Source organism: Monodon monoceros, unplaced genomic scaffold, assembly GCF_005190385.1.
Source record: "Monodon monoceros isolate NGI ecotype Baffin Bay Population unplaced genomic scaffold, NGI_Narwhal_1 Super_Scaffold_7, whole genome shotgun sequence".
Classification (NCBI taxonomy): Eukaryota; Metazoa; Chordata; class Mammalia; order Artiodactyla; family Monodontidae; genus Monodon; species Monodon monoceros.
The window spans coordinates 106,736,626-106,754,961 of record NW_021703784.1 but is presented as its reverse complement, the minus strand read 5'-3'; the positions used below and the strand labels follow the sequence as shown (position 1 = coordinate 106,754,961).

Genomic DNA, 18,336 nt, shown 5'->3' with positions numbered 1-18,336 from the left:
TCAAAACACTGTGGTACTGCCATAAAGACAGACACGTAGACCAATGGAATAGAACAGATAGTGCAGAAATAAGCCCTGGCACACACAGTCAATTGGTTTTTGACAAGTGTGCTAAGACCATTCAATAGGGGAAAGGATGCTTTTCAACAAATGGTGCTGGGAAAACTTGATATCCACAAGCAAAAGGGTGAAGTTGGACTCTTATCTGACACCATATATGAAAATTAGCTCGAAATAAATCGAAGACCTAAATGTAAGAGCTAAAACTATGAAAGTCTTAGAAGAAAATTAGGGGAAAATCCTTGTGATGCTGTATTTGGCAATGATTTTTGGATATGACCCTAAAAGCACAGGCAACAAAAGAAAATTGATAAATTGGACTACATCAAAACTAAAACCTTTCTGCATCAAAGGACATTATCAAGAGAGTGAGAAGACAAACACAGAATGGAGAAAATATTTGTAAATCATATATCTGATTAGGGATTAATATTCAGGATATTAAGAACTCCTTCTGCCTGCCAATGCAGGGGACAAGGGTTCGAGCCCTGGTCTGGGGAGATCCCACATGCCGCGGAGCAACTGGGCCCGTGAGCCACAACTACTGAGCCTGTGCGTCTGGAGCCTGTGCTCCGCAACGGGAGAGGCCGCGACAGTGAGAGGTCCGTGCACCGCGATGAGGAGTGGCCCCCGTTCGCCGCAACTAAAGAAAGTCCTCGCACAGAAACGAAGCCAAATAAATAAATTAATTAATTAATTTTTAAAAAAAGAACTCCTGGGCTTCCCTGGTGGCGCAGTGGTTGAGAGTCCGCCTGCCGATGCAGGGGACACGGGTTCGTGCCCCGGTCCGGGAGGATCCCACATGCTGCGGAGCGGCTGGGCCCGTGAGCCGTGGCTGCTGAGCCTGCGCGTCCGGAGCCTGGGCTCCACAACGGGAGAGGCCACAACAGTGAGAGGCCCGCGTACCGCAAAAAAAACAAAAAAACAAAAAAAAACAAAACTCCGAAAACTCAACAACAACAACAAAAAACAAACAACCCAGCTCAAAAATGAGCAAAGGACTTGAATAGACATTTTTCCAAAGAAGATATGCAAACAGCTAATTATCACGGGAACAGATGCTCAACATCAATAGCCATTAGAGAAATGCAAATCAGGACCATGGTGAGGTACCACTTCATACCTGTTAGGATGGCTATCATTAAAAAAGAGGGCATATAAGAAGTACTGGCAAGGATGTGGAAAAATTGGAAACTTTGTGCAAAGCTGCTGGGAATGCAAAATGCTTCTGTTGTTTGGTGATTCCTCAAAAAGTTAAACATAGACTTATGATATGATCTAGCGATTCTACTCCTAGGTATGTACCCAAAAGAATTGAAAGCAGGGACTCAGGTATTTACACCGTCGTGTTGATGACGCCATGGCCTTATTCACTATAGCCAAAAGGTGAAAACAACCTAAATGTCCATCAAAGGATGAGTGGATAAACAAAACGTAGTATCGTCATACAATGGAGTATTATTCAGCCTTAAAAAAAGGAAGTTCTGACACAGGCTACCATGTGGATGAACCTTACAGGCACTGTGCAGAGTGAATAATTCAGTCACAAGAGAACAAACACCGTATGATTCCACTTACACGAGGACCTAAAACAGTCAAATTCACAGAGACAGAAAGTAGGAAGGACCGGGCCAGGGCCAGGGCCGGGGGGAGGGGGAGGGGGAGTTGTTTAATGCGTAGAGTCTCTTTAGGATGATAAAAAAGTTCTAGAGACGATAGTGGTGATGGTTGCACAGCACCGTGAATGTACTTAATGCCAGTTAATGTACACTTAAAATGGTAAATTTTAAGTTATATACATTTCTCTACACAGACAAAAAAAAAAATCCCCTATGGTTTCCCTGCTTTAAATGCTCCAGTAAACTGTACCCCCCAAATTCAGAGTAAACCCTGACTCCTCCCCTGGTCCAGCCTTGCCCACGCCACAGCCAGCTCCCCTCTTGCAGATGCCCCAGTACCAGCCACACCAGGTGCCTTCAGACCCTCCAAGGAGCCATGTTGATCCCTGCCCCAGGCCCTTTGCACCTGCTGTTCCCTAATTTGCTAAAGGCTGCCTCTTCCCCTTCCTTCAGCTCAATGTCACCCTAGCCCCACAGAGAGCTTTGGTTCCTTCAAAGCTCTCACTGCTCCCTTATATGGCCAGTGAGCTGCGAGCTCCAACGGGGCCCTCTCTTTTCCTTGGCCACGTCAAATCCCCAGGGCTTGGGGCGCAGAATTTGCTAGAGGCAGAAAGGAAGGAGGGAAGGAGGGTGAGAGGGACAGAGAGATGAAACGGGCAAGAAAAGGGGTTGTGTGAAGACCAGGAAATAGAAGAAGATGCTGGGGGGGGGGGGGGGGTCTTGGTCTTCACACAGGGCAGGGGCTTCCTGGGGGAGGGTCTCCACATTCTTGCAGCCCTGGGACAGGGTTAGGGGAGTGGGCACAGCCTTTCTCGCCATGGTGGCCGCTCTGGGGACGAGGATGCCCTGGTGGAGCCTGATCCCCCCTCCCCTACACTCCCCGGGTATGGACCAGGGCGGGGGGCACCCCATCGGCCAAGTGGAGGCTTCCACTCCCCGCAGAGGCAGCAGGTGCAGAAGGCCTGCATTCCTAGACGGCCAGGGGCCGGGCTCTGAGCAGGCCTAGAGCCAGCCAGGCCTTTGACGCCCCCAGGGCCATACCTTGTACTCCTGAACCCTCCATGGTGTCCGGTGTGGAGCTGGGCAAACAGCCAGCACTCGATAAATACCTGAAGCTTGATGCACCCCAGTGCCCCTGGCCCTGACTCCGCACTGCTGCAGTGAGAGGCCGGTGGGCAGGGAGGGGTGCGCTGAGAAGGGCGCCCAGCGTTCTGTGATGACCCCTCCAGGGGCTTCCAACAGGGCCGAGGGACTGGCCGGGGCAGCCCAGCTCTGGGCTCTGTGTGTGTGGGGTCTTTTCTCGGGGGTGGGATCACGTCTGCCTGCGGGCTCTGCAGGCTGAGCGCGGGACAGGGTGCGCCCCAGGCGGGGCAGGTCCCTGGCACGTCCCTGTGGCCTCCCCAAGCCCCGGGAGGCCTGGCCCGGGCTCTCCTTCCCAGCAGCCTTGCGCTTCGCTTCCTTCTTCTTCTGTCCTCGGCTCTCTCAACTGTGAAGGGGTAAACTCGCTGGGCAAACAGGCTGGGCTTGGCAGTCCACATCCGGGATGTCTCAATCCTGCGACCCTGGCGGCCCCCACGGCCAGCCCTGCCCGAGGGTGGCGCTCCTGGGGGGAAAGGGCAGCGTCGGGCCACGGCACAGCCGTCCGCCCCCTCAGTCTTCCGCTGCACTGACTGAGTGCCTACTGTGTGCCAGCTGTGAACAGATGGGCCAGGCCCCTGCCACATGGAGTGTTCCTTCCGGGGTGCTGGTGGTGGTGGGGGGCAGACGATAACCTTGAAGAGATAATGTCCTCGAGGGCCGAGGCGCCCAGGCTGCTCACACGTGGTGCTGGGGGGTGCGGAGCAAGGGGCCGACCTTCGTGGGGACTGGGGCTGGCAGGGCCCCTCTGATGGCTGTGTGGTGCTGGCCACCCAGGGCGGGCGGAGGGATGTGCCAGCCTTGAAGGCGCCCAGCTCGGCTCTGGACCAGGGGCACAGATTGAGAGCTGAGCCTTCGGGGAGCGGGGAGAAGGCGGGCATGGGGGCTCAGTCTGGGAGGCCAGATTCCCTGCTTCCTTCCTTCCTTTGGGTGGATTCAGGGGTCCGGGCTGTGTGCACTCCCCACCCACATGAGGGACCAGGTGCCACAGCCTCGAGCACCGGCTGTTGGCCTGGAGCGAGGGCAGGAAGGCCAGGCCCAGCCACAGCCTGAGAGCTCGGAGGGCGGGGGGGTAGGGGGGTGGAGGGAGGGGTCCAGCGCACCCTCCAGGCCTGTTCTGCAAGGGGCCCCACCCAGCCCTCCCCCAGAGGCCCCTCCAGCTCTGCCCTCTGCAGAGGGGACAACTGGGTTGGCTGTGAAAGAGAACTTTGGAGATCACGCACCCCAGGCCGGGAGGTGACAGTGAGCATGGGGGAGGGGCAGCTGGAGGGCAGCCTGAGCGCCTGCCCTGGGGTCCCAGAAGCGGGCAGTGAGTGGGGTCTGAGCCCGAGGTGAGACCCAGGGCCTAGGGCTGCAGGAGCCCCCATGCTGCTGCCGGTGCCGGAAACGCCCCAAAGACACCAGGAACCAAAAGGAGACGCAGGACCTGTGGGGCCATTGGCCAAGCTGGGGGCATGACGTCGGTAAAAGACGTTTAGAGCTTTAAGATGGGTTTTCCCTTTGCCCCAGAAATTCCACTTCAACGGACTTATCCGAAAGACAAAGGCGGAGGGCAGGGCGGAGGGCAGGGCGGGGGTGGGTGGGGGGGCCTGTGCACCCCGCCCCCCAGCCGTCCTGTGCTCAGACACAGCAGGTTTGGGGTGAGGACACCCAGTGGCTGAGAGCCAGAGCCAGAGGAGGGAATGGACGGGGGGAGGAGTGTGGCTGGGGGGCTGCACTGACCAGGGCCCCCCCAAAACCTGCCATACCAGTCGGGGGAGCAGGCCTTCGTGGCTCCAGCTTGGGGCAGGTACTGGGGTTTAGAGATCCCTGGTCCCCCAGTGCCCCCCGTCAGCCCTGCGGGGGGCCCCGGGGGCACATCACTGTGTACAAGGGTCCCTGCTCAGCCTGCCGTTGGCTGGGGACCCCAGGTGGGTCTGGGATTCCTCTGTGCCCCTTCCCTGGGATTAACCTGCCGGCCTTGGGCATGAGGTGAGGGTCAAACAGGACCCAGGCTGGGAGCCCCTGGCCCTGCCTTGGCCAGTCCCGGCGTGCGCGCCAGGGCGTCCATCCTCAGGGCCTCGGTTTCCCCTTGAGTTTGAACTTGGTGACAGAGAGGAGCCCAGAGGCCTGGCAGGGTCCTGCTGGCACAGCTGGGAGCTCTGGGACCCCCGGGAGCCTGCAGACTGGTACCCCCCTCCATACATGGCATGCGCACCCCGCAGCGAGCAGGACCCCCGCCGCCCCCGCCAGGCGGAGCGATGGCCTCGCAGCCCCTGCTCACCCCTCGGGGATGGGGTGGTGAGCACCTCTGGGCAGCTCCCCCACGGCTGCCTCTTCCCCTCCAATCCCCCCTGACCGCCTCAGCCAGGCTCCCGGGAGGTGCTGCCCCGGGGTCTGAGCCCGCCTGCTGCCCACACACCGCACCCTACCCGGGCCCCATCCTATCGCGGGCGCGGGGCTGCAGCAAGGCGGGACCCAGGCAGGCCGAGGCAGCCCTGCTTTGTGGGGGCTTTGCCAGCACCACCCTCCGGCTCCATCCATGCTTTCTCTCCTGATCTCAGAAGCGGCGGGCTGGGGCGTGGGGGAGGGGTCCTGCACCTCTGGGGCCCAGAGCCGCAGATCCTTCCTCCTCTAGGCTCTTGTGTGCCACGGCCCCTCCCCAAGAGCAAACACACGTGGCTGCCGTGGGGAGAGGACAGCACCCTGCGTGGCCCAGGAGCTGGGCACGGGGCCAAGGCTTCCCACTATATAAGCCCCAGGGCCCCCAGGGAAGCGAGCGTCGTGCCCCACTCCCTCCTCGCCGCCTGCCCACCGCCGTGCTGGGCCTCAGGATGGGTGCCCAGAGCGGGTGCCGGGCCCTGGCCTGGGCCCTGGTGGTCCTGCCCTTGGTGCAGAAAGCAGGTAAGGCCTAAGCCCCTCACTCCATCTCGTCGGCCCCCGCAGGCCACTCGCCTGTGTGTCTCCGGCCGACAGTACACAGCGTGTCCTCCGCGGGGCCCTGCATGCCCCAGACTCCTGGTCCCCCCAGAGCGCCCAGCCTGCGTTGGGAGAAGTTAGGTCCCCCTGGGGAAACTGAGGGTCTCAGCCTCCGGGATGGGATTGGGGGGGCTCTGGGTGAGGAGACTGGGCTGGGGGTTCTCTCTGGTTCCCGTGAGGCCCCCAGAGCAGAGCGGGCAGGGGACGGCACAGCTGCCTGATGGCAGGGAGAGCAGCAGGGTTGCATCTCCCACGCTCCGCCCTCTGGGCTGGCCCGGGGTCACGGCCATCACGGCAGCCCCATCCCAGCGCTGGCTCTGCTCCTGGAGCTATAACTGCCCTGCGGCCTTTCTCATCCTCGCCTGACTGCCGCCTGTCTGGCCCTGTGGCACTCCAAGCCGGGGAAGCACCGTGAGCCCTAATGCTTACTGTCAACACGAAAGATGCTGCCTGGGGTGGCCGGTGACACCCAGCTGGGCTGGCCTGGAGCCCTGGCCACCGGGGGCCACCCCTCCGTCCCCGGGCCCCACGGACTGCTCCGGCAGCCCCTCTACGGCACCTCAGCCCAAGCTCGGGGGTCTGGGCAGGTGGGCACCAGCCCGAGGCTCTCTCCATCTGTGAAAGGGAGGTACTGAAGGGGAGGGGGTTGTCTCCCAGAGCCCCTGCCCCAAGCCGCCTTTCTGGGAGGGCGAACAGGGCTGGGTGCGGGGGGGGGGGGGCATTCCCATGGGAGCTCCCGGTGGAGGTCCCGCACGGTTTGGGTGGCCGGCCAGCCTGCCTCAGCCCCCGGGGCAGCAGGCCTGCCGTCAGCCCACTCCCCTTCCTCTGGCTGGGGGCAAATCCCTGGGATGGGTCTGTGCTCCTGTCAGAAGGAGACGCGCCGTGGTGGGCGTGGGCTGGGAGACGGAGCAGTGAGCCGTGGCTTGAAGCAAGACCTTAGTTCCCTGCCCAGGAAGTGGGCCTGGGCAGCCTGGATGAAAACCAGGAATCCCAGCTGCTAGTCCCCCAGGGGCTCAGGGCCAGAAGCAAGGTTCCCCTGGCCCTTGCCCCCACTGAAAAATGCATTTCTCAAGGAGGCGAAAACTGTAAAAACAGGTACAAAGTTTATTACTAGAGACAGCACAACCCGTGGGAGAGCTCACAGAGAAACAGTTTGTTCAGTTAAGACAGAAGCAAGGCAGAGATACCCTAACCCTAACCACTCACCTCCCCCAGAGAGAAAGGGTGTGGGCGCCCCCCCAATGAGGAGGACCCCAGGAAAGAGGCGGTGAAGTCATTCATACAGGGCAGTTCTTCCGGGTCTCTGTTTACCTCTGGCCAATTATCCGGTTTCCCTTTCCACACCCTTAACCGCCCTAGGACCCTCCCCAACATGCGTGCGCAACCTTTAGCCAAGATGGATCCCAGCCCAGAGGCCTATGGGAGGCCTTGGCATCACCTATTAGGGGGTGGCGCCCCCTCCTTTTTGACCCCCAAGGAGCCTTTCTGCGCGTGTGCAGTGTCTCCCTTGCCCCAGGGATGGGAAATACGTGATCTCTTGATCTTTTCCTCAAACAAGGGTTAGCCCCTCTCTGCTCCTGCCATGACTGTTACCTTAAGGCGTCTACCAGAAGCAAAGTCCAGCTTTTTACCCTGTTCCTGTTATTTCCATCTCCAAGTGCAGACGGGAGGCTGGTTGTAAACATCTAGCCTGGAGCCTATCTATCTCCTGCCTCAAATGGGTGTCCCCTGGGCTGAAGCCCCCTTAGGGGTGGGTGAGGTTGGGCCCTGCGTGGGGGGGCTTCCCATCAGGGGGATGTGCACCCAGACTGCAGCGTGATGGGGTGGTCAACAGCAGGCGTTTCTCTGGCCAAGCGCTGGATCCAGGTTCACTGGGCAGTCACCTGGCCCAAGGAGGGTGTGCCACGTGAGCCTGTCCGTGTGAAGCCCCCTGATTTCTCGACCATGGGGTGGGTACAACAGCGGACACACGTGGGAGGGGCCGCAGGTCGGGGGTCAGGGGCGGACGGGGGAGCAGCCACGCTTCTGGGAAACGCAGTCAACTAGGGCCCTTAAGAGGAGAGAGAAATTCCAGGCCAGTCCCTGTGGTTCCCATGTCGGTGTCCCAGACGGGAAAGTCGCACAGGGAGTGGAGGCTGTCATGGTAGCTGCAGAGCCGAGCCCCAGCGCCACCGGGGACATGGGGACCCCTGGGGCTGCCCCTCCCACTCCCGAAGAGGCGCAGGCTTCGGCCGAGCATGGAGACCCCCACAGACGTGATGAAGGAATTTGGAGGCGCCAGCCCAAGAACGGGGTGCCCCAGCCTGAGCCTGAGACAGAGGGGCCTGGAGGGGGGCACAGTCCTGTCCATCAAGATTGTGGGGGCACCTGGACACTGGAGGGCTGTGCCTGGTGGCGGGGGACACACAGGTGACCTGGGGAGCCGTGCCAGCACTGGGCCCCCCAGGCCTCCCACCTGCCACGGCTGGTAGTTCTAAGGTGGAGCTGGCTCTGGTCTTGGGTTTCTGCTAAGTGATGCCCAGGAGCCTCCCCAGCCGTGTGTGTCCTTCTCCCCAACAAAGCCAGGCTTTGTCCTTCTCTGAGGGATGTGTGGATGGGGCCGAACGCTCTCCCTGGGGTGGCCTGGGGTCAGTGAGGCCAACAGCTTTTCCTGATTCCATTCTACCCTGAGCCACAGCGAGATGCGGTGCAGATGGGGAGGGCGGGTCAGCTCCCTGCCGAAGCTCCCATCCCAGCATCGGGTGCTGTTCACGTGGCCACCATCCTGCAGCCCTTGGAGACCAAGGGACAGGTGGCTGATGTCAGGCTTCTCACGGACTCCGTTTCCCTTTTCCCACAGAGACCCAGGGCAGTGTGGAGCAGAGCTGGGCGAGTCAGGAGGCTACCATGAACGGTGAGAGGGTGGACAGTGGTAGAAAGGGCCCCACACGGAGCTGGCAGGGGATCTGGGCAGGGGTGGGGGGTGGACCCTTTGCCACATTAGCTACATGCCACATAGAGACCCTCCTGGATCCCATCTGCCCACAGGACGGGAAGCGGAGGGGGCCTAAGAAAACAAAGGCACCGAGCAGACAGGCTCAGATGCTCACATGCACTCACACACGTGTGCACACACATGTTCACACCCACACGTCTGTGCTTACATGAATGCCCACCCACTCACTCGCAGGCGTGGACACACTCACATGCTCACACACACACACAATCGGGGAAACACACAGACCTGGGCAGGAGCGTGTCCTGGGCAGATGGATAGGGTCCTGGAGGGGACAGTGTTAGTCCTGGGCTCCCTTGGCTGGGCCAGGGTTGGCCTGCGGCTCCCTGCTGCCCCGGGGTAGCCAGTGAGGAGGACGGCAGTCCTGGGAAGGGGTGTCCTGGCTGGTCCCTGCCCGGCCATGTTCGGGTGTGACCCAGCTCACTCTGCAGCCCGGCGTGTGACCTTCATCCCGCCCATCACTGGCGTCCCCACCATGAGCTGTAAGTGGTTGCCGCCCATTGCCCACAGGGGCAGGGGTGTTTGCCAGCCTCAGGGGGTGGTCACAGACCTGGGGATAAAGCCGGGACGGTGTGGGCAGCCGGGAAGCTGGAGCTTGGCTGGAGCCGGGCCTTGGGCGTGGCTGGGAGCCATCCCTGTAGATGGTTCTGCTGGGGGCTGACCCGGGTGCTGGTGTCAGAGGAATGGGAGAATCCGGAGCAGAGGGGAGTGAGGAAGGGGGCGGCGGCTCCCCACCCCGAAACCGGGGGCCTGGTCCCAGGGAAGGCTGCCCTCCCCCACCGCGCACTCCCCACAGCCCTGAACGCGGCGCACGGCGGGCAGGTGTGCAGCACGTGGGGCGACTTCCACTACAAGACCTTCGACGGCGACGTCTTCCGCTTCCCCGGGCTATGCAACTACGTCTTCTCCGCGCACTGCGGTGCCGCCTACGAGGACTTCAACCTCCAGCTCCGCCGCGGCCTGGTGGGCTCCAGGCCCACGGTCACCCACATCACCCTCAAGACGCAGGGGCTGGTGCTGGAGGTCTCCAACGGGTCCATCCTGGTCAACGGGAGGCGGTGAGCCTGCCCGGGTGTGGAGGGGCCAGGCTCCAGGGTGGGCTGGGCTCAGAGCTGGCGGGGAGGGCGCTGGACCCGTGGGAGCACCGAACTTTCCGGCCCAGGGAGGAGCTGCCCTACAGCCGCGCCGGCCTCCTGGTGGAGGAGAGCAGTGCCTACGTCAAGATCAACGTCCGGCTGATGCTAACCTTCACGTGGAATGGAGAGGACAGTGCCCTGGTGAGGCTGCCCACCCCGACGCCCTCCCCACCCAGGGGGAGCCCTGCAGGAGCTGGGTGGATGGGGGCTGGGGCCCTGCCGGGCCCGCAGAAGCTAGAGCTGCCCCTCCCCCGCCCCCAGCTGGAGCTGGACCCCAGGTATGCCAACCAGACCTGCGGCCTGTGCGGGGACTTCAACGGGCTCCCGGCCATCAACGAGTTCTATGCCCACAGTGAGTGCGCAGCAGGTGGCCGAGCCCAGGCTGGACGGTCCCAGGGAGGCTGGGGCGCAGGGTGGGGGCCTCGTCGGGACGCTGGGCAGGGAGCAAATCGGGGGGTGGCAACGCTTCCAGTGATGCCCCAGAGGGAAGTTTCGGGGGTCCTGAGCATGGGCGGGAGCTCTGCCCCCAGAGCCCCTCCGGGCCCCTGCACGGAGTGCCTCCTCTCTGCAGATGCCAGGCTGACCCCTCTACAGTTTGGGAACCTGCAGAAGCTGGATGGGCCCACGGAGCAGTGCCAGGACCCCCTGCCCTCCCCAGCTGACAACTGCACGGATGAGGTGAGTGCCTGCCCGCAACCCCTGCAAATACGTGCCCCCCCAAACACAGTCTCACCAAGAGGGGGGCACTCAGGAAGCCCAGAGCAAAAGCCCTTCCGATGTGCTGGGAGGACCCCACCTTTGGAAGTGGCCTAGCAGCTCCAGGATCCCCAAAACCAGCAGAATCCACGAGGCTTAAATGGGGAACTGAAGCTAGTCAGGGGTGGGGGCTGAACAAGGGGGACGGTCATCGACAGGTCGGCACTGACCCTGCTGGGGCTGGCTGACGGTGGGCACCTCCGCCTCCCCCTTCTCTGAGCCGCCTCCAGCATGGGGTCTGCACCCGTCCTGGGCATGCGCACCGTGGGCAGGTGTGTCCTGGAGCCCGGGGTGGGCGCAGGGAGTCCAGGGTCGTGGGTCACCAAGCAGAGCTCTGCACAGAGCAGTAGCAAGTTCTCAGTAGTTGAGCAGAAGGATGGGTGGCTGGCTGGAGGGATGGATGGATGGATATGTGGATGGACAGATGGACAGAGGAATGGAAGGACAGATGGGTGGATGGAGGGAGGGAGGGATGAGAAGATGGATGCGTGATGGATGATGGGCAAGCAGGTGGCTGGCTGGCCGGCTGGAACCTCGGGGGAAGGCGGCTTCCTGGCCTGGGGAAAGGCTGCAGGGCTGGGGTCCCCACCGATACCGCACAGAGGACAGAGCCTCCAGCCTCTGTCTCACCAGGAGGGCATCTGTCGCCACACCCTGCTGGGCCCAGCCTTTGCTCAGTGCCACAGGCTGGTGGATGCCGAGGTGTACGTGGCCACCTGCACCCAGGACCTGTGCCGCTGCCCCACCTGCCCATGTGCCACCTTCGCGGAGTACTCTCGCCAGTGTGCCCACGCCGGGGGACAGCCGCAGAGCTGGAGGGGCCCTGACCTCTGCCGTGAGTGCCCCCATGCACTGGGGAGGAGCCCAAGGCCCTGCACCCACACTGGGTCCCTGGGGAGAGTGTGAGGGAGGCGACCCTCAGGAAGGACACCTGGCACCTGGCTGGGGATCCGGGCAGGTGGAGCCCCTCGGGGGGCCTACGGTGAGAGGATGGGCAGGAGATCAGAGGGGAATGTGAAAGGCCTGCGGGCCCCCGAGGGCCCAGAGGGAGGACCTGGCTTGGGCACACTGAGCTGGGCTCACCCCTGAACCCAGGTGGGGGCGGGGGGGCTGCCCCCGGAGGCTCGGGGCCCCACGCTCCTCTCTCCTTCCGCCTCACTCAGAAGATGGCTAGATGGGGCAAGAGGCACCCCTTTGGGGACCCTTGGTGGCACATGGAAGGCAGGAGCAGGGTGGCTTCCTGGAGCCAAGCCCTGTCCTTCTCCCCACAGCCCAGACGTGCCCCCTGAACATGCAATACCAGGAGTGCGGCTCACCCTGCGCGGACACCTGCTCCAACCCTGAGCGCTCCCAGCTCTGCGAGGACCACTGCGTCGACGGCTGCTTCTGCCCCCAAGGCAGGTCCTCCGGGCCCTTGGGGACCGCCCCCTACCTGGGCCTTTGCCCCCACCCGGTCGCTGTGTTTCCAACGCCTGAGCCCAGCCTCCTCTGACCACTTGTGCCCCCCCCCCCGCTGCTCCCCAGGCACGGTGATGGACGACGTCACCCACTCGGGCTGCCTGCCCCTGCGGCAGTGCCCCTGCATGCACGGCGGCCGCCCCTACGCCCCAGGGGCCTCCTTCGCCACCAGCTGCAGCTCCTGGTAGGTCTCCCGGCCGGCCCCGCCCCTGCCCCGCGTGGGGCTCACCTCCCCCTCACCATGGCCCCTCTGTCACGGCTCCCCACCCCAGCACCTGCTCCGGGGGACTATGGCAGTGCCAGGACCTCCCGTGCCCGGGCATCTGCTCCGTCCAGGGCGGGTCCCACATCTCCACCTATGATGAGAAACTCTACGACGTGCACGGGGACTGCAGCTATGTCCTAACCAAGGTGAGCCCCGCCTGCTGGGCCCTCCCGGGACCCTCCGTCCTCCTCTACCCCAGGAGGGGTTCCGTGACGGCCATCCGAGCGGTGAAGTCCCCTGGGGTTCCATTCCGAGAGGAAGCTCACACTCATGGGGGCCAAGGGGCTCCCAGGTCTGGACAAGCTGCCCAGAGGTGACCAGGTGCCAGAGGCCCCCGACCCTGCAGGGGCTTCCTGGGCACAGGGCACCACACACACACAGTCCCTCCCTGCCCGGGCTGGGGGCTGGCCGACCCAGGACACGGGTGGGCTCTGTGCCGTCAGATATGTGCAGGCAATGCCCTCACCGTGCTGGCCGAGCTGCGGAAATGCGGCCTGACGGACAACGAGAACTGCCTCAGAACGGTGATGCTGTGGTTGAACGGAGGCGACACGGTGAGGGCCCGGCTTGGGGGTGGGGGGCGCGGTGGCAGCGGCCCTCCGCAGGCTGGCCGGCCGGGCTCCGCCCCACGCTGACCGCGGCCCCGCCTCCTCTCCCCAGACCATCCAGGTCCAGGCCAACGGCGGGGTGTTCGTGAACTCCATCTACACGCAGCTGCCCGCGGCAGTGGGTATGTGGCCCCCAGGGAACGGGCCCTGCGGCGGCCAGGCGGGACCTCTAGGTGGCGGCACCGAGCCAGCAGAGTCCCTCGCCAGCTCTTTGTGGCCTTGGGAGTCCCGGAAAGGCCCAGGGCTGGGTTCCCACCTGCAAGGTGGGGCTGTCACGGGCCTCATCTGTGACTCCGTGGGGACCCGTGTGGCGCATACTCGGTGCCCGGCCTCACAGCAGCGTCAGCGGTCACGGCCCGAGCACACATGCGAGTTCCTGCCCAGCTCCCGGGCCCTGGAGGGGCGGCCGGGGTTCCTGCCGGGCAGCCCCCCGAGCCCTCGGCTCAGGCTTGGCTGGTCAGCACGGCAGCCTCTGACCGTCCCCCCCAACCCGCAGCCAACGCCACTGTCTCCAGGCCGTCATCCTTCTTCATCCTGGTGCACACGGGCCTCGGGATGCAGCTGCAGGTACAGCTGGCGCCCCTCATGCAGGTGTTCCTCAGGCTGGACCCCTCCTACCAGGGCAGGATGTGTGGTGAGGCCAGCGGCGGGCTTGGGGGGCTGGGGGCGGGGCGGTGGGGGGGGAGCGGGGGGGGGGCAGGGGGGGGGGGAGCGGGGGGTGGGCAGTCAGGCCAGAGGCGGGGACTGGGGAGTCAGCGGTTCCCCGGGCGCAGCAGGGACCCCGGCCCCAGAAGGCGGGCCGGGAGGATGGAGAGCAGGACACGCTGCCCTCACAGCGGGCTTCATGTGGGGGCTGCCCGCCCCCCACCAGAGCTCATCTGCAGATGGTTTTGGAACCAACATCCTGGGATGGGGCTCTCCGGCGGGGCCACGGTGTGGTGGTGCCTGTAGGACCTGCAGGCTCCCGGGAGCCTGGGCCGAGCTGGGCGGCCCGCTGATGCCCACCCCCCCGCCCCCAGGCCTGTGCGGGAACTTCAACCAGAACCAGGCCGACGACTTCCGGACCATCAGCGGCGTGGTGGAGGGCACGGCCGCCGCCTTCGCCAACAGCTGGAAGACCCAGGCCGCCTGCCCCAACATCAAGAACAGCTTTGAGGACCCCTGCTCCCTCAGCGTGGAGAACGGTATCCCCAGCCTGGGGGTGGGGGGGCCTCGGGTTACCCTGCGGCCGGGCCTGGGAGGTGCCCGTCTGTCTCACCCGGGCTCCAGGGTGGCCGGGGCTGGGGGGTGAGCGGGGCGGGGTGCGGGGTCACCGACAGGCTGCAGGCCCACCCCCGGGGGGGCGCCCGCTGCCCTGTGAGCTGGGCCCATGCGGCGCGGCTGGTGAGCCCCCAGTTCCGGTTCGGTTCCCCCAGCAGAGCGGCCCCCACAGGGCCTGCGTATGCCGAGCGGAGGCTGGGCGGGTGGGCAGGTGCAGGGGAGGAGGTGTGGGAGGAACGCCAGTGACCGCTGAGCTGCGCCCGCGACGGTCCGCGTGCCTGCCCTCCCCAGAGAACTACGCCCGGCGCTGGTGCTCTGTGCTGGCCGACCCTGCTGGGGCCTTCTCGTCCTGCCACTCTGTCATCAGCCCTGGGCCCTTCCACTCGGTGAGACCCGCGGCCAGCCCCTGGGTGGGGCGGGGTGCTGGGGGCAGGACATGCCCCGCTCCCAGCTCCCTCTCTCAGCACCGCCCACACCTCCGTGGCCGAGGGGCATCCCACTCTAGGGACATGGCCGCTGCCGGTATGTTCGGTGCCTGGGGCGGCTGCACCAAAGGGCCACAGACTGGGGGGCTGACAGCTGGAGGCATCTACCCACTGCCCAGGTCCTGGAGCCTGAAGGTTAAGATCATGGTGCTGGCAGAGGGTCCCCCGGGGGTCCTTCCTGCCCCTCCTGCTTCTGGGGGCCACGACGCTGCATCACCCCAGCCTCTGCCTCGTGGCCTCCTCCTTGTGTGTCTGGGTTCAAAGCTCTCCCATAAGGACACCAGGGGTGTGGGTCCAGGCCCACCCTAATGACCTCATCCTAACTTTGTCACATCTGCAAAGACCCTGTTTCCAACAGGGCCACGTTCACAGGCCCTGGGGTCCTGACGTGGACACATCCTTTGGGGGGGACACAACTCGACCTGACAGTTGGCTCACAGGCCGCTTCTCTGGAAGCCAAAGCCCTAACGCTCAGTGACTCCAGCCCCCGGAAGTGTGTGTCCACAGCTGGAAGACCCAGGCCCACTTTGGGGGGCTGCACCCCGTGCCAGCACCCTCCCGGCCAACTCACCTCCAGACATCTCCGGCCTTCAGTCTCCCCCCACATGCAGCTCAGCCAATGACGGATCTAGAACTCAAGCCGAGCCCTGTCCTGGTCCCGCAGAGACCCCTCCCTTGGACCCTGTCCTCAGCCTGGCCTGGCCTCTCCCATCCCTCAGAGCAGCAATGTTCCCACCCGCCCCCCCCGCCCCCCACCGTGGTCTTACACCAAGCTCCCCGCGGGAGGCCCCGCTGCCCTCTGTCTCCTGGCCCAGACGGGGGTCCCAGGAAGGATGGACACGGAGGGAAGGGTCCCTGGTGGGCTGGGGTCCCTGACATCCCAGTGCCCCCCCAGAACTGCATGTTTGACACGTGCAACTGTGAGAAGAGTGAGGACTGCATGTGCGCGGCCCTGTCCTCCTACGTGTGGGCCTGCGCCGCCCGGGGCGTGCTGCTCGGTGGCTGGCGGGACGGCGTGTGCAGTGAGTGTCCACCAGCCAGCTTGATGGGGCACGGGGTGGGGATGCGGGGGGACCGGAGACCCTGGGGCGCACCCCACCACCTGTCCTCAGTGAGAGCCTTAGGCCTCCCCACCCCGTCCAGAGGGGAAGCCAAGTCTCGGGCCGCTCCAGCCCCAGCTTGGATGTGGTCAGGCGGGGCTGGACGGGCTGCCCGGCTGCTGACCTGTATGTAACCTGCCGGCCCCCAGACAAGTACATGAGCAGCTGCCCCAAGACCCAGAGCTACGCCTATGTGGTGGACAGCTGCCAGCCCACCTGCCGCTCCCTAAGCCAGGCTGATGTCACCTGCGATGTGGCCTTCGTGCCTGTGGACGGCTGCACCTGCCCCTCGGGCACCTTCCTGGACGACAGCGGTGGCTGCGTGCCTGCCGAGGCCTGCCCCTGCTACTCGCATGGCTCTGTGCTGGCTCCAGGGGAGGTCCTGCACGACAACGGTGTGCTGTGGTGAGGCCCCTCCCCACTGTCACCCCCTCCCCGATGCCATGCCCCCCAACCCGCCTGCTCCACACACAAAGATCTCCGTGCCTCCCCCAGGGGACTTTAAAACACAGAGGATGCCCTGGGGAGGGAAGTTCAGCCCCGTGCACCCCGTAGCCATTCTGAGAGGGACCCCTCCTCTGGCCCGGGAAGGTGTTCCAAGGGTCTGAGGCCCGTGGGGGGCACGGTGTGTGCCCTGGAGGGCCCACCTGGGTGCACCCCTGTCCTGGCCTCCCCCACCCCCTCCCGCCCGACTCCAGGTACCTTCCTGGCACCTCTGCTCATTCACTCAGTGCGTTCGCGGGGATCTGGGGCCCTCACCGTACCCCAGAGCAGGCGCCTCCCTCCCCTCATGACAAGGCCCGGGGGCCCAGCCAGCCGAGATCTGGGTGAGGTCTGTGGGGCAGCGGGCAGCTGCCCAGACCGGCCATCGTTCTCATCTCTTGTAGTTCATGTGTGAGCGGGAAGCTGAGCTGCCTGGGAGCCGTGGAGCAGAGCACAGGTTCTACCCACCCCCGCCCCGGGCCTCCCCCCGTCAGGGCCCCGCACCACCCCCCAACGACCAAGGGGAGGGGCTGCTGCCGGGCCGGGCGGCCCACCCAGCGTGGTCTCCTCCTCAGGGTGCGTGGCCCCCATGCTGTTCCTGGACTGTAGCAACGCCTCCGCGGACACGCGGGGGGCCGAGTGTGTGCGGAGCTGCCACGTGCTGGATGTGGACTGTGTGAGTCAGCTGGGAGGGCACGGCAGTGCTGCCCGGGGCCAAGGGTGGGGGGCAGCGTCCCCTGCCCCTTGGTGTCCCCGAGCCGAGCCAGACGAGCCGCTGATGGGCGTCTGCCTGTCCACAGTTCAGCACGCGCTGCGTGTCGGGCTGCGTCTGCCCCGCGGGGCTGTTGGCCGATGGGAGCGGGGGCTGTGTGGCCGAGGAGGACTGCCCCTGCCTGCACAACGAGGCCGCGTACAAGCCTGGGGAGACCATCAGGGTCGACTGTAACACCTGGTGTGTGGAGGGGCCGCGGAGGGGGTGGTGTGGGCGGAGGCCACGGGGACAGCGGCCCGAGCGGGCCTCGGTCAGGATGTCCTTGGCAGGAGGCCGGAGAGGAGCTGAGGCCTGGAAGGCCCTGGGTGGTCCGTTCGTCCTCTGGAAGGTGCCCAGGGACTGGCCTTCTCTGCCCAGCAGACGGCAGGGCCGGTTGAAGCTGCCCCCAGGGCCGTGGGCCCTGCACCCCAGGCGCCAAGGGTTAGGGGAGCCTGCAGACAGGAGCCCAACTCGGGAGTGGAGTGTCAGACCCCACGTGTCCCAAGCTCCCTGCTCCATCTAACCCCTCCAGCCTGGGGAGGGGCACCACCGCACTCCTGTTTTATGGAAGAGGCACTGTGTCCTCGTCCTTGTCACAGTCGTGACGGGCTCGGCCGCGGCTGCCTGGTGAGGTGGTCTCCTGGCCTGGCCCCCTGAGCAGGGCATCACCTCCCCTCCCCTGCAGCACCTGCAGGGGCCGCAGGTGGGAGTGCAGCCGCCGGCCCTGCCTGGGCACCTGCGTGGCCTACGGGGACGGCCACTTCATCACCTTTGACGGCGAGCGCTACAGCTTTGAGGGGAGCTGTGAGTACACGCTGGCCCAGGTACGTGGCCCCCCTCCCTCGGCCAGCACATGCTGGCCCAGGTACATGGCCCCTCGCCCGCCCCCGGCCAGCGAGCTGGCCCTGGGGCCGTGACCACGTCCCTCTCCTCCCCTTCCCAGGACTACTGTGCGGGCAACGACGCCAGCAACGGGAGCTTCCGCATCGTCACCGAGAACGTCCCCTGCGGGACCACAGGTGTCACCTGTTCCAAGGCCATCAAGATCTTCCTGGAGGTGGGGGCACCTGGGAACCATCTCCCTCCCTCTGCAGCCCCGTTGGAGCCCCAGCCGGGGCCCCTGGACCTCCAGCTGTGGCCTCGGGTCTCAGGGCCGCAGTACCAGCCACAGCCCGGGGACTTGCAACCTGAGAAATTAATTCTCTCATGGTTCTGAGGCCAGGCTCCCGCCACAGGCTCCAGGCGAGGGTCCTTCCTGCCTCATC

General features: G+C 64.6%; 1 protein-coding gene across 1 annotated transcript in view; it reads left to right on the top strand.

Moving 5' to 3' along the window:
* The first annotated feature begins 8,922 nt into the window (after positions 1-8,922).
* MUC5B (mucin 5B, oligomeric mucus/gel-forming) overlaps positions 8,923-18,336 on the top strand; it is a 33,524-nt gene continuing 24,110 nt past the window's right edge. Inside the window, 21 exon segments of the mRNA XM_029209433.1 lie at positions 8,923-9,251; positions 9,566-9,827; positions 9,932-10,046; positions 10,167-10,257; positions 10,477-10,583; positions 11,295-11,496; positions 11,933-12,058; positions 12,186-12,303; positions 12,392-12,530; positions 12,828-12,938; positions 13,045-13,114; positions 13,489-13,626; positions 14,012-14,176; positions 14,544-14,638; positions 15,633-15,759; positions 15,987-16,242; positions 16,725-16,777; positions 16,896-16,996; positions 17,121-17,272; positions 17,757-17,895; positions 18,015-18,128. Of these exon segments, the coding sequence (XP_029065266.1) occupies positions 9,170-9,251; positions 9,566-9,827; positions 9,932-10,046; positions 10,167-10,257; positions 10,477-10,583; positions 11,295-11,496; positions 11,933-12,058; positions 12,186-12,303; positions 12,392-12,530; positions 12,828-12,938; positions 13,045-13,114; positions 13,489-13,626; positions 14,012-14,176; positions 14,544-14,638; positions 15,633-15,759; positions 15,987-16,242; positions 16,725-16,777; positions 16,896-16,996; positions 17,121-17,272; positions 17,757-17,895; positions 18,015-18,128 (2,763 nt within the window). The 5' untranslated portion in view covers positions 8,923-9,169.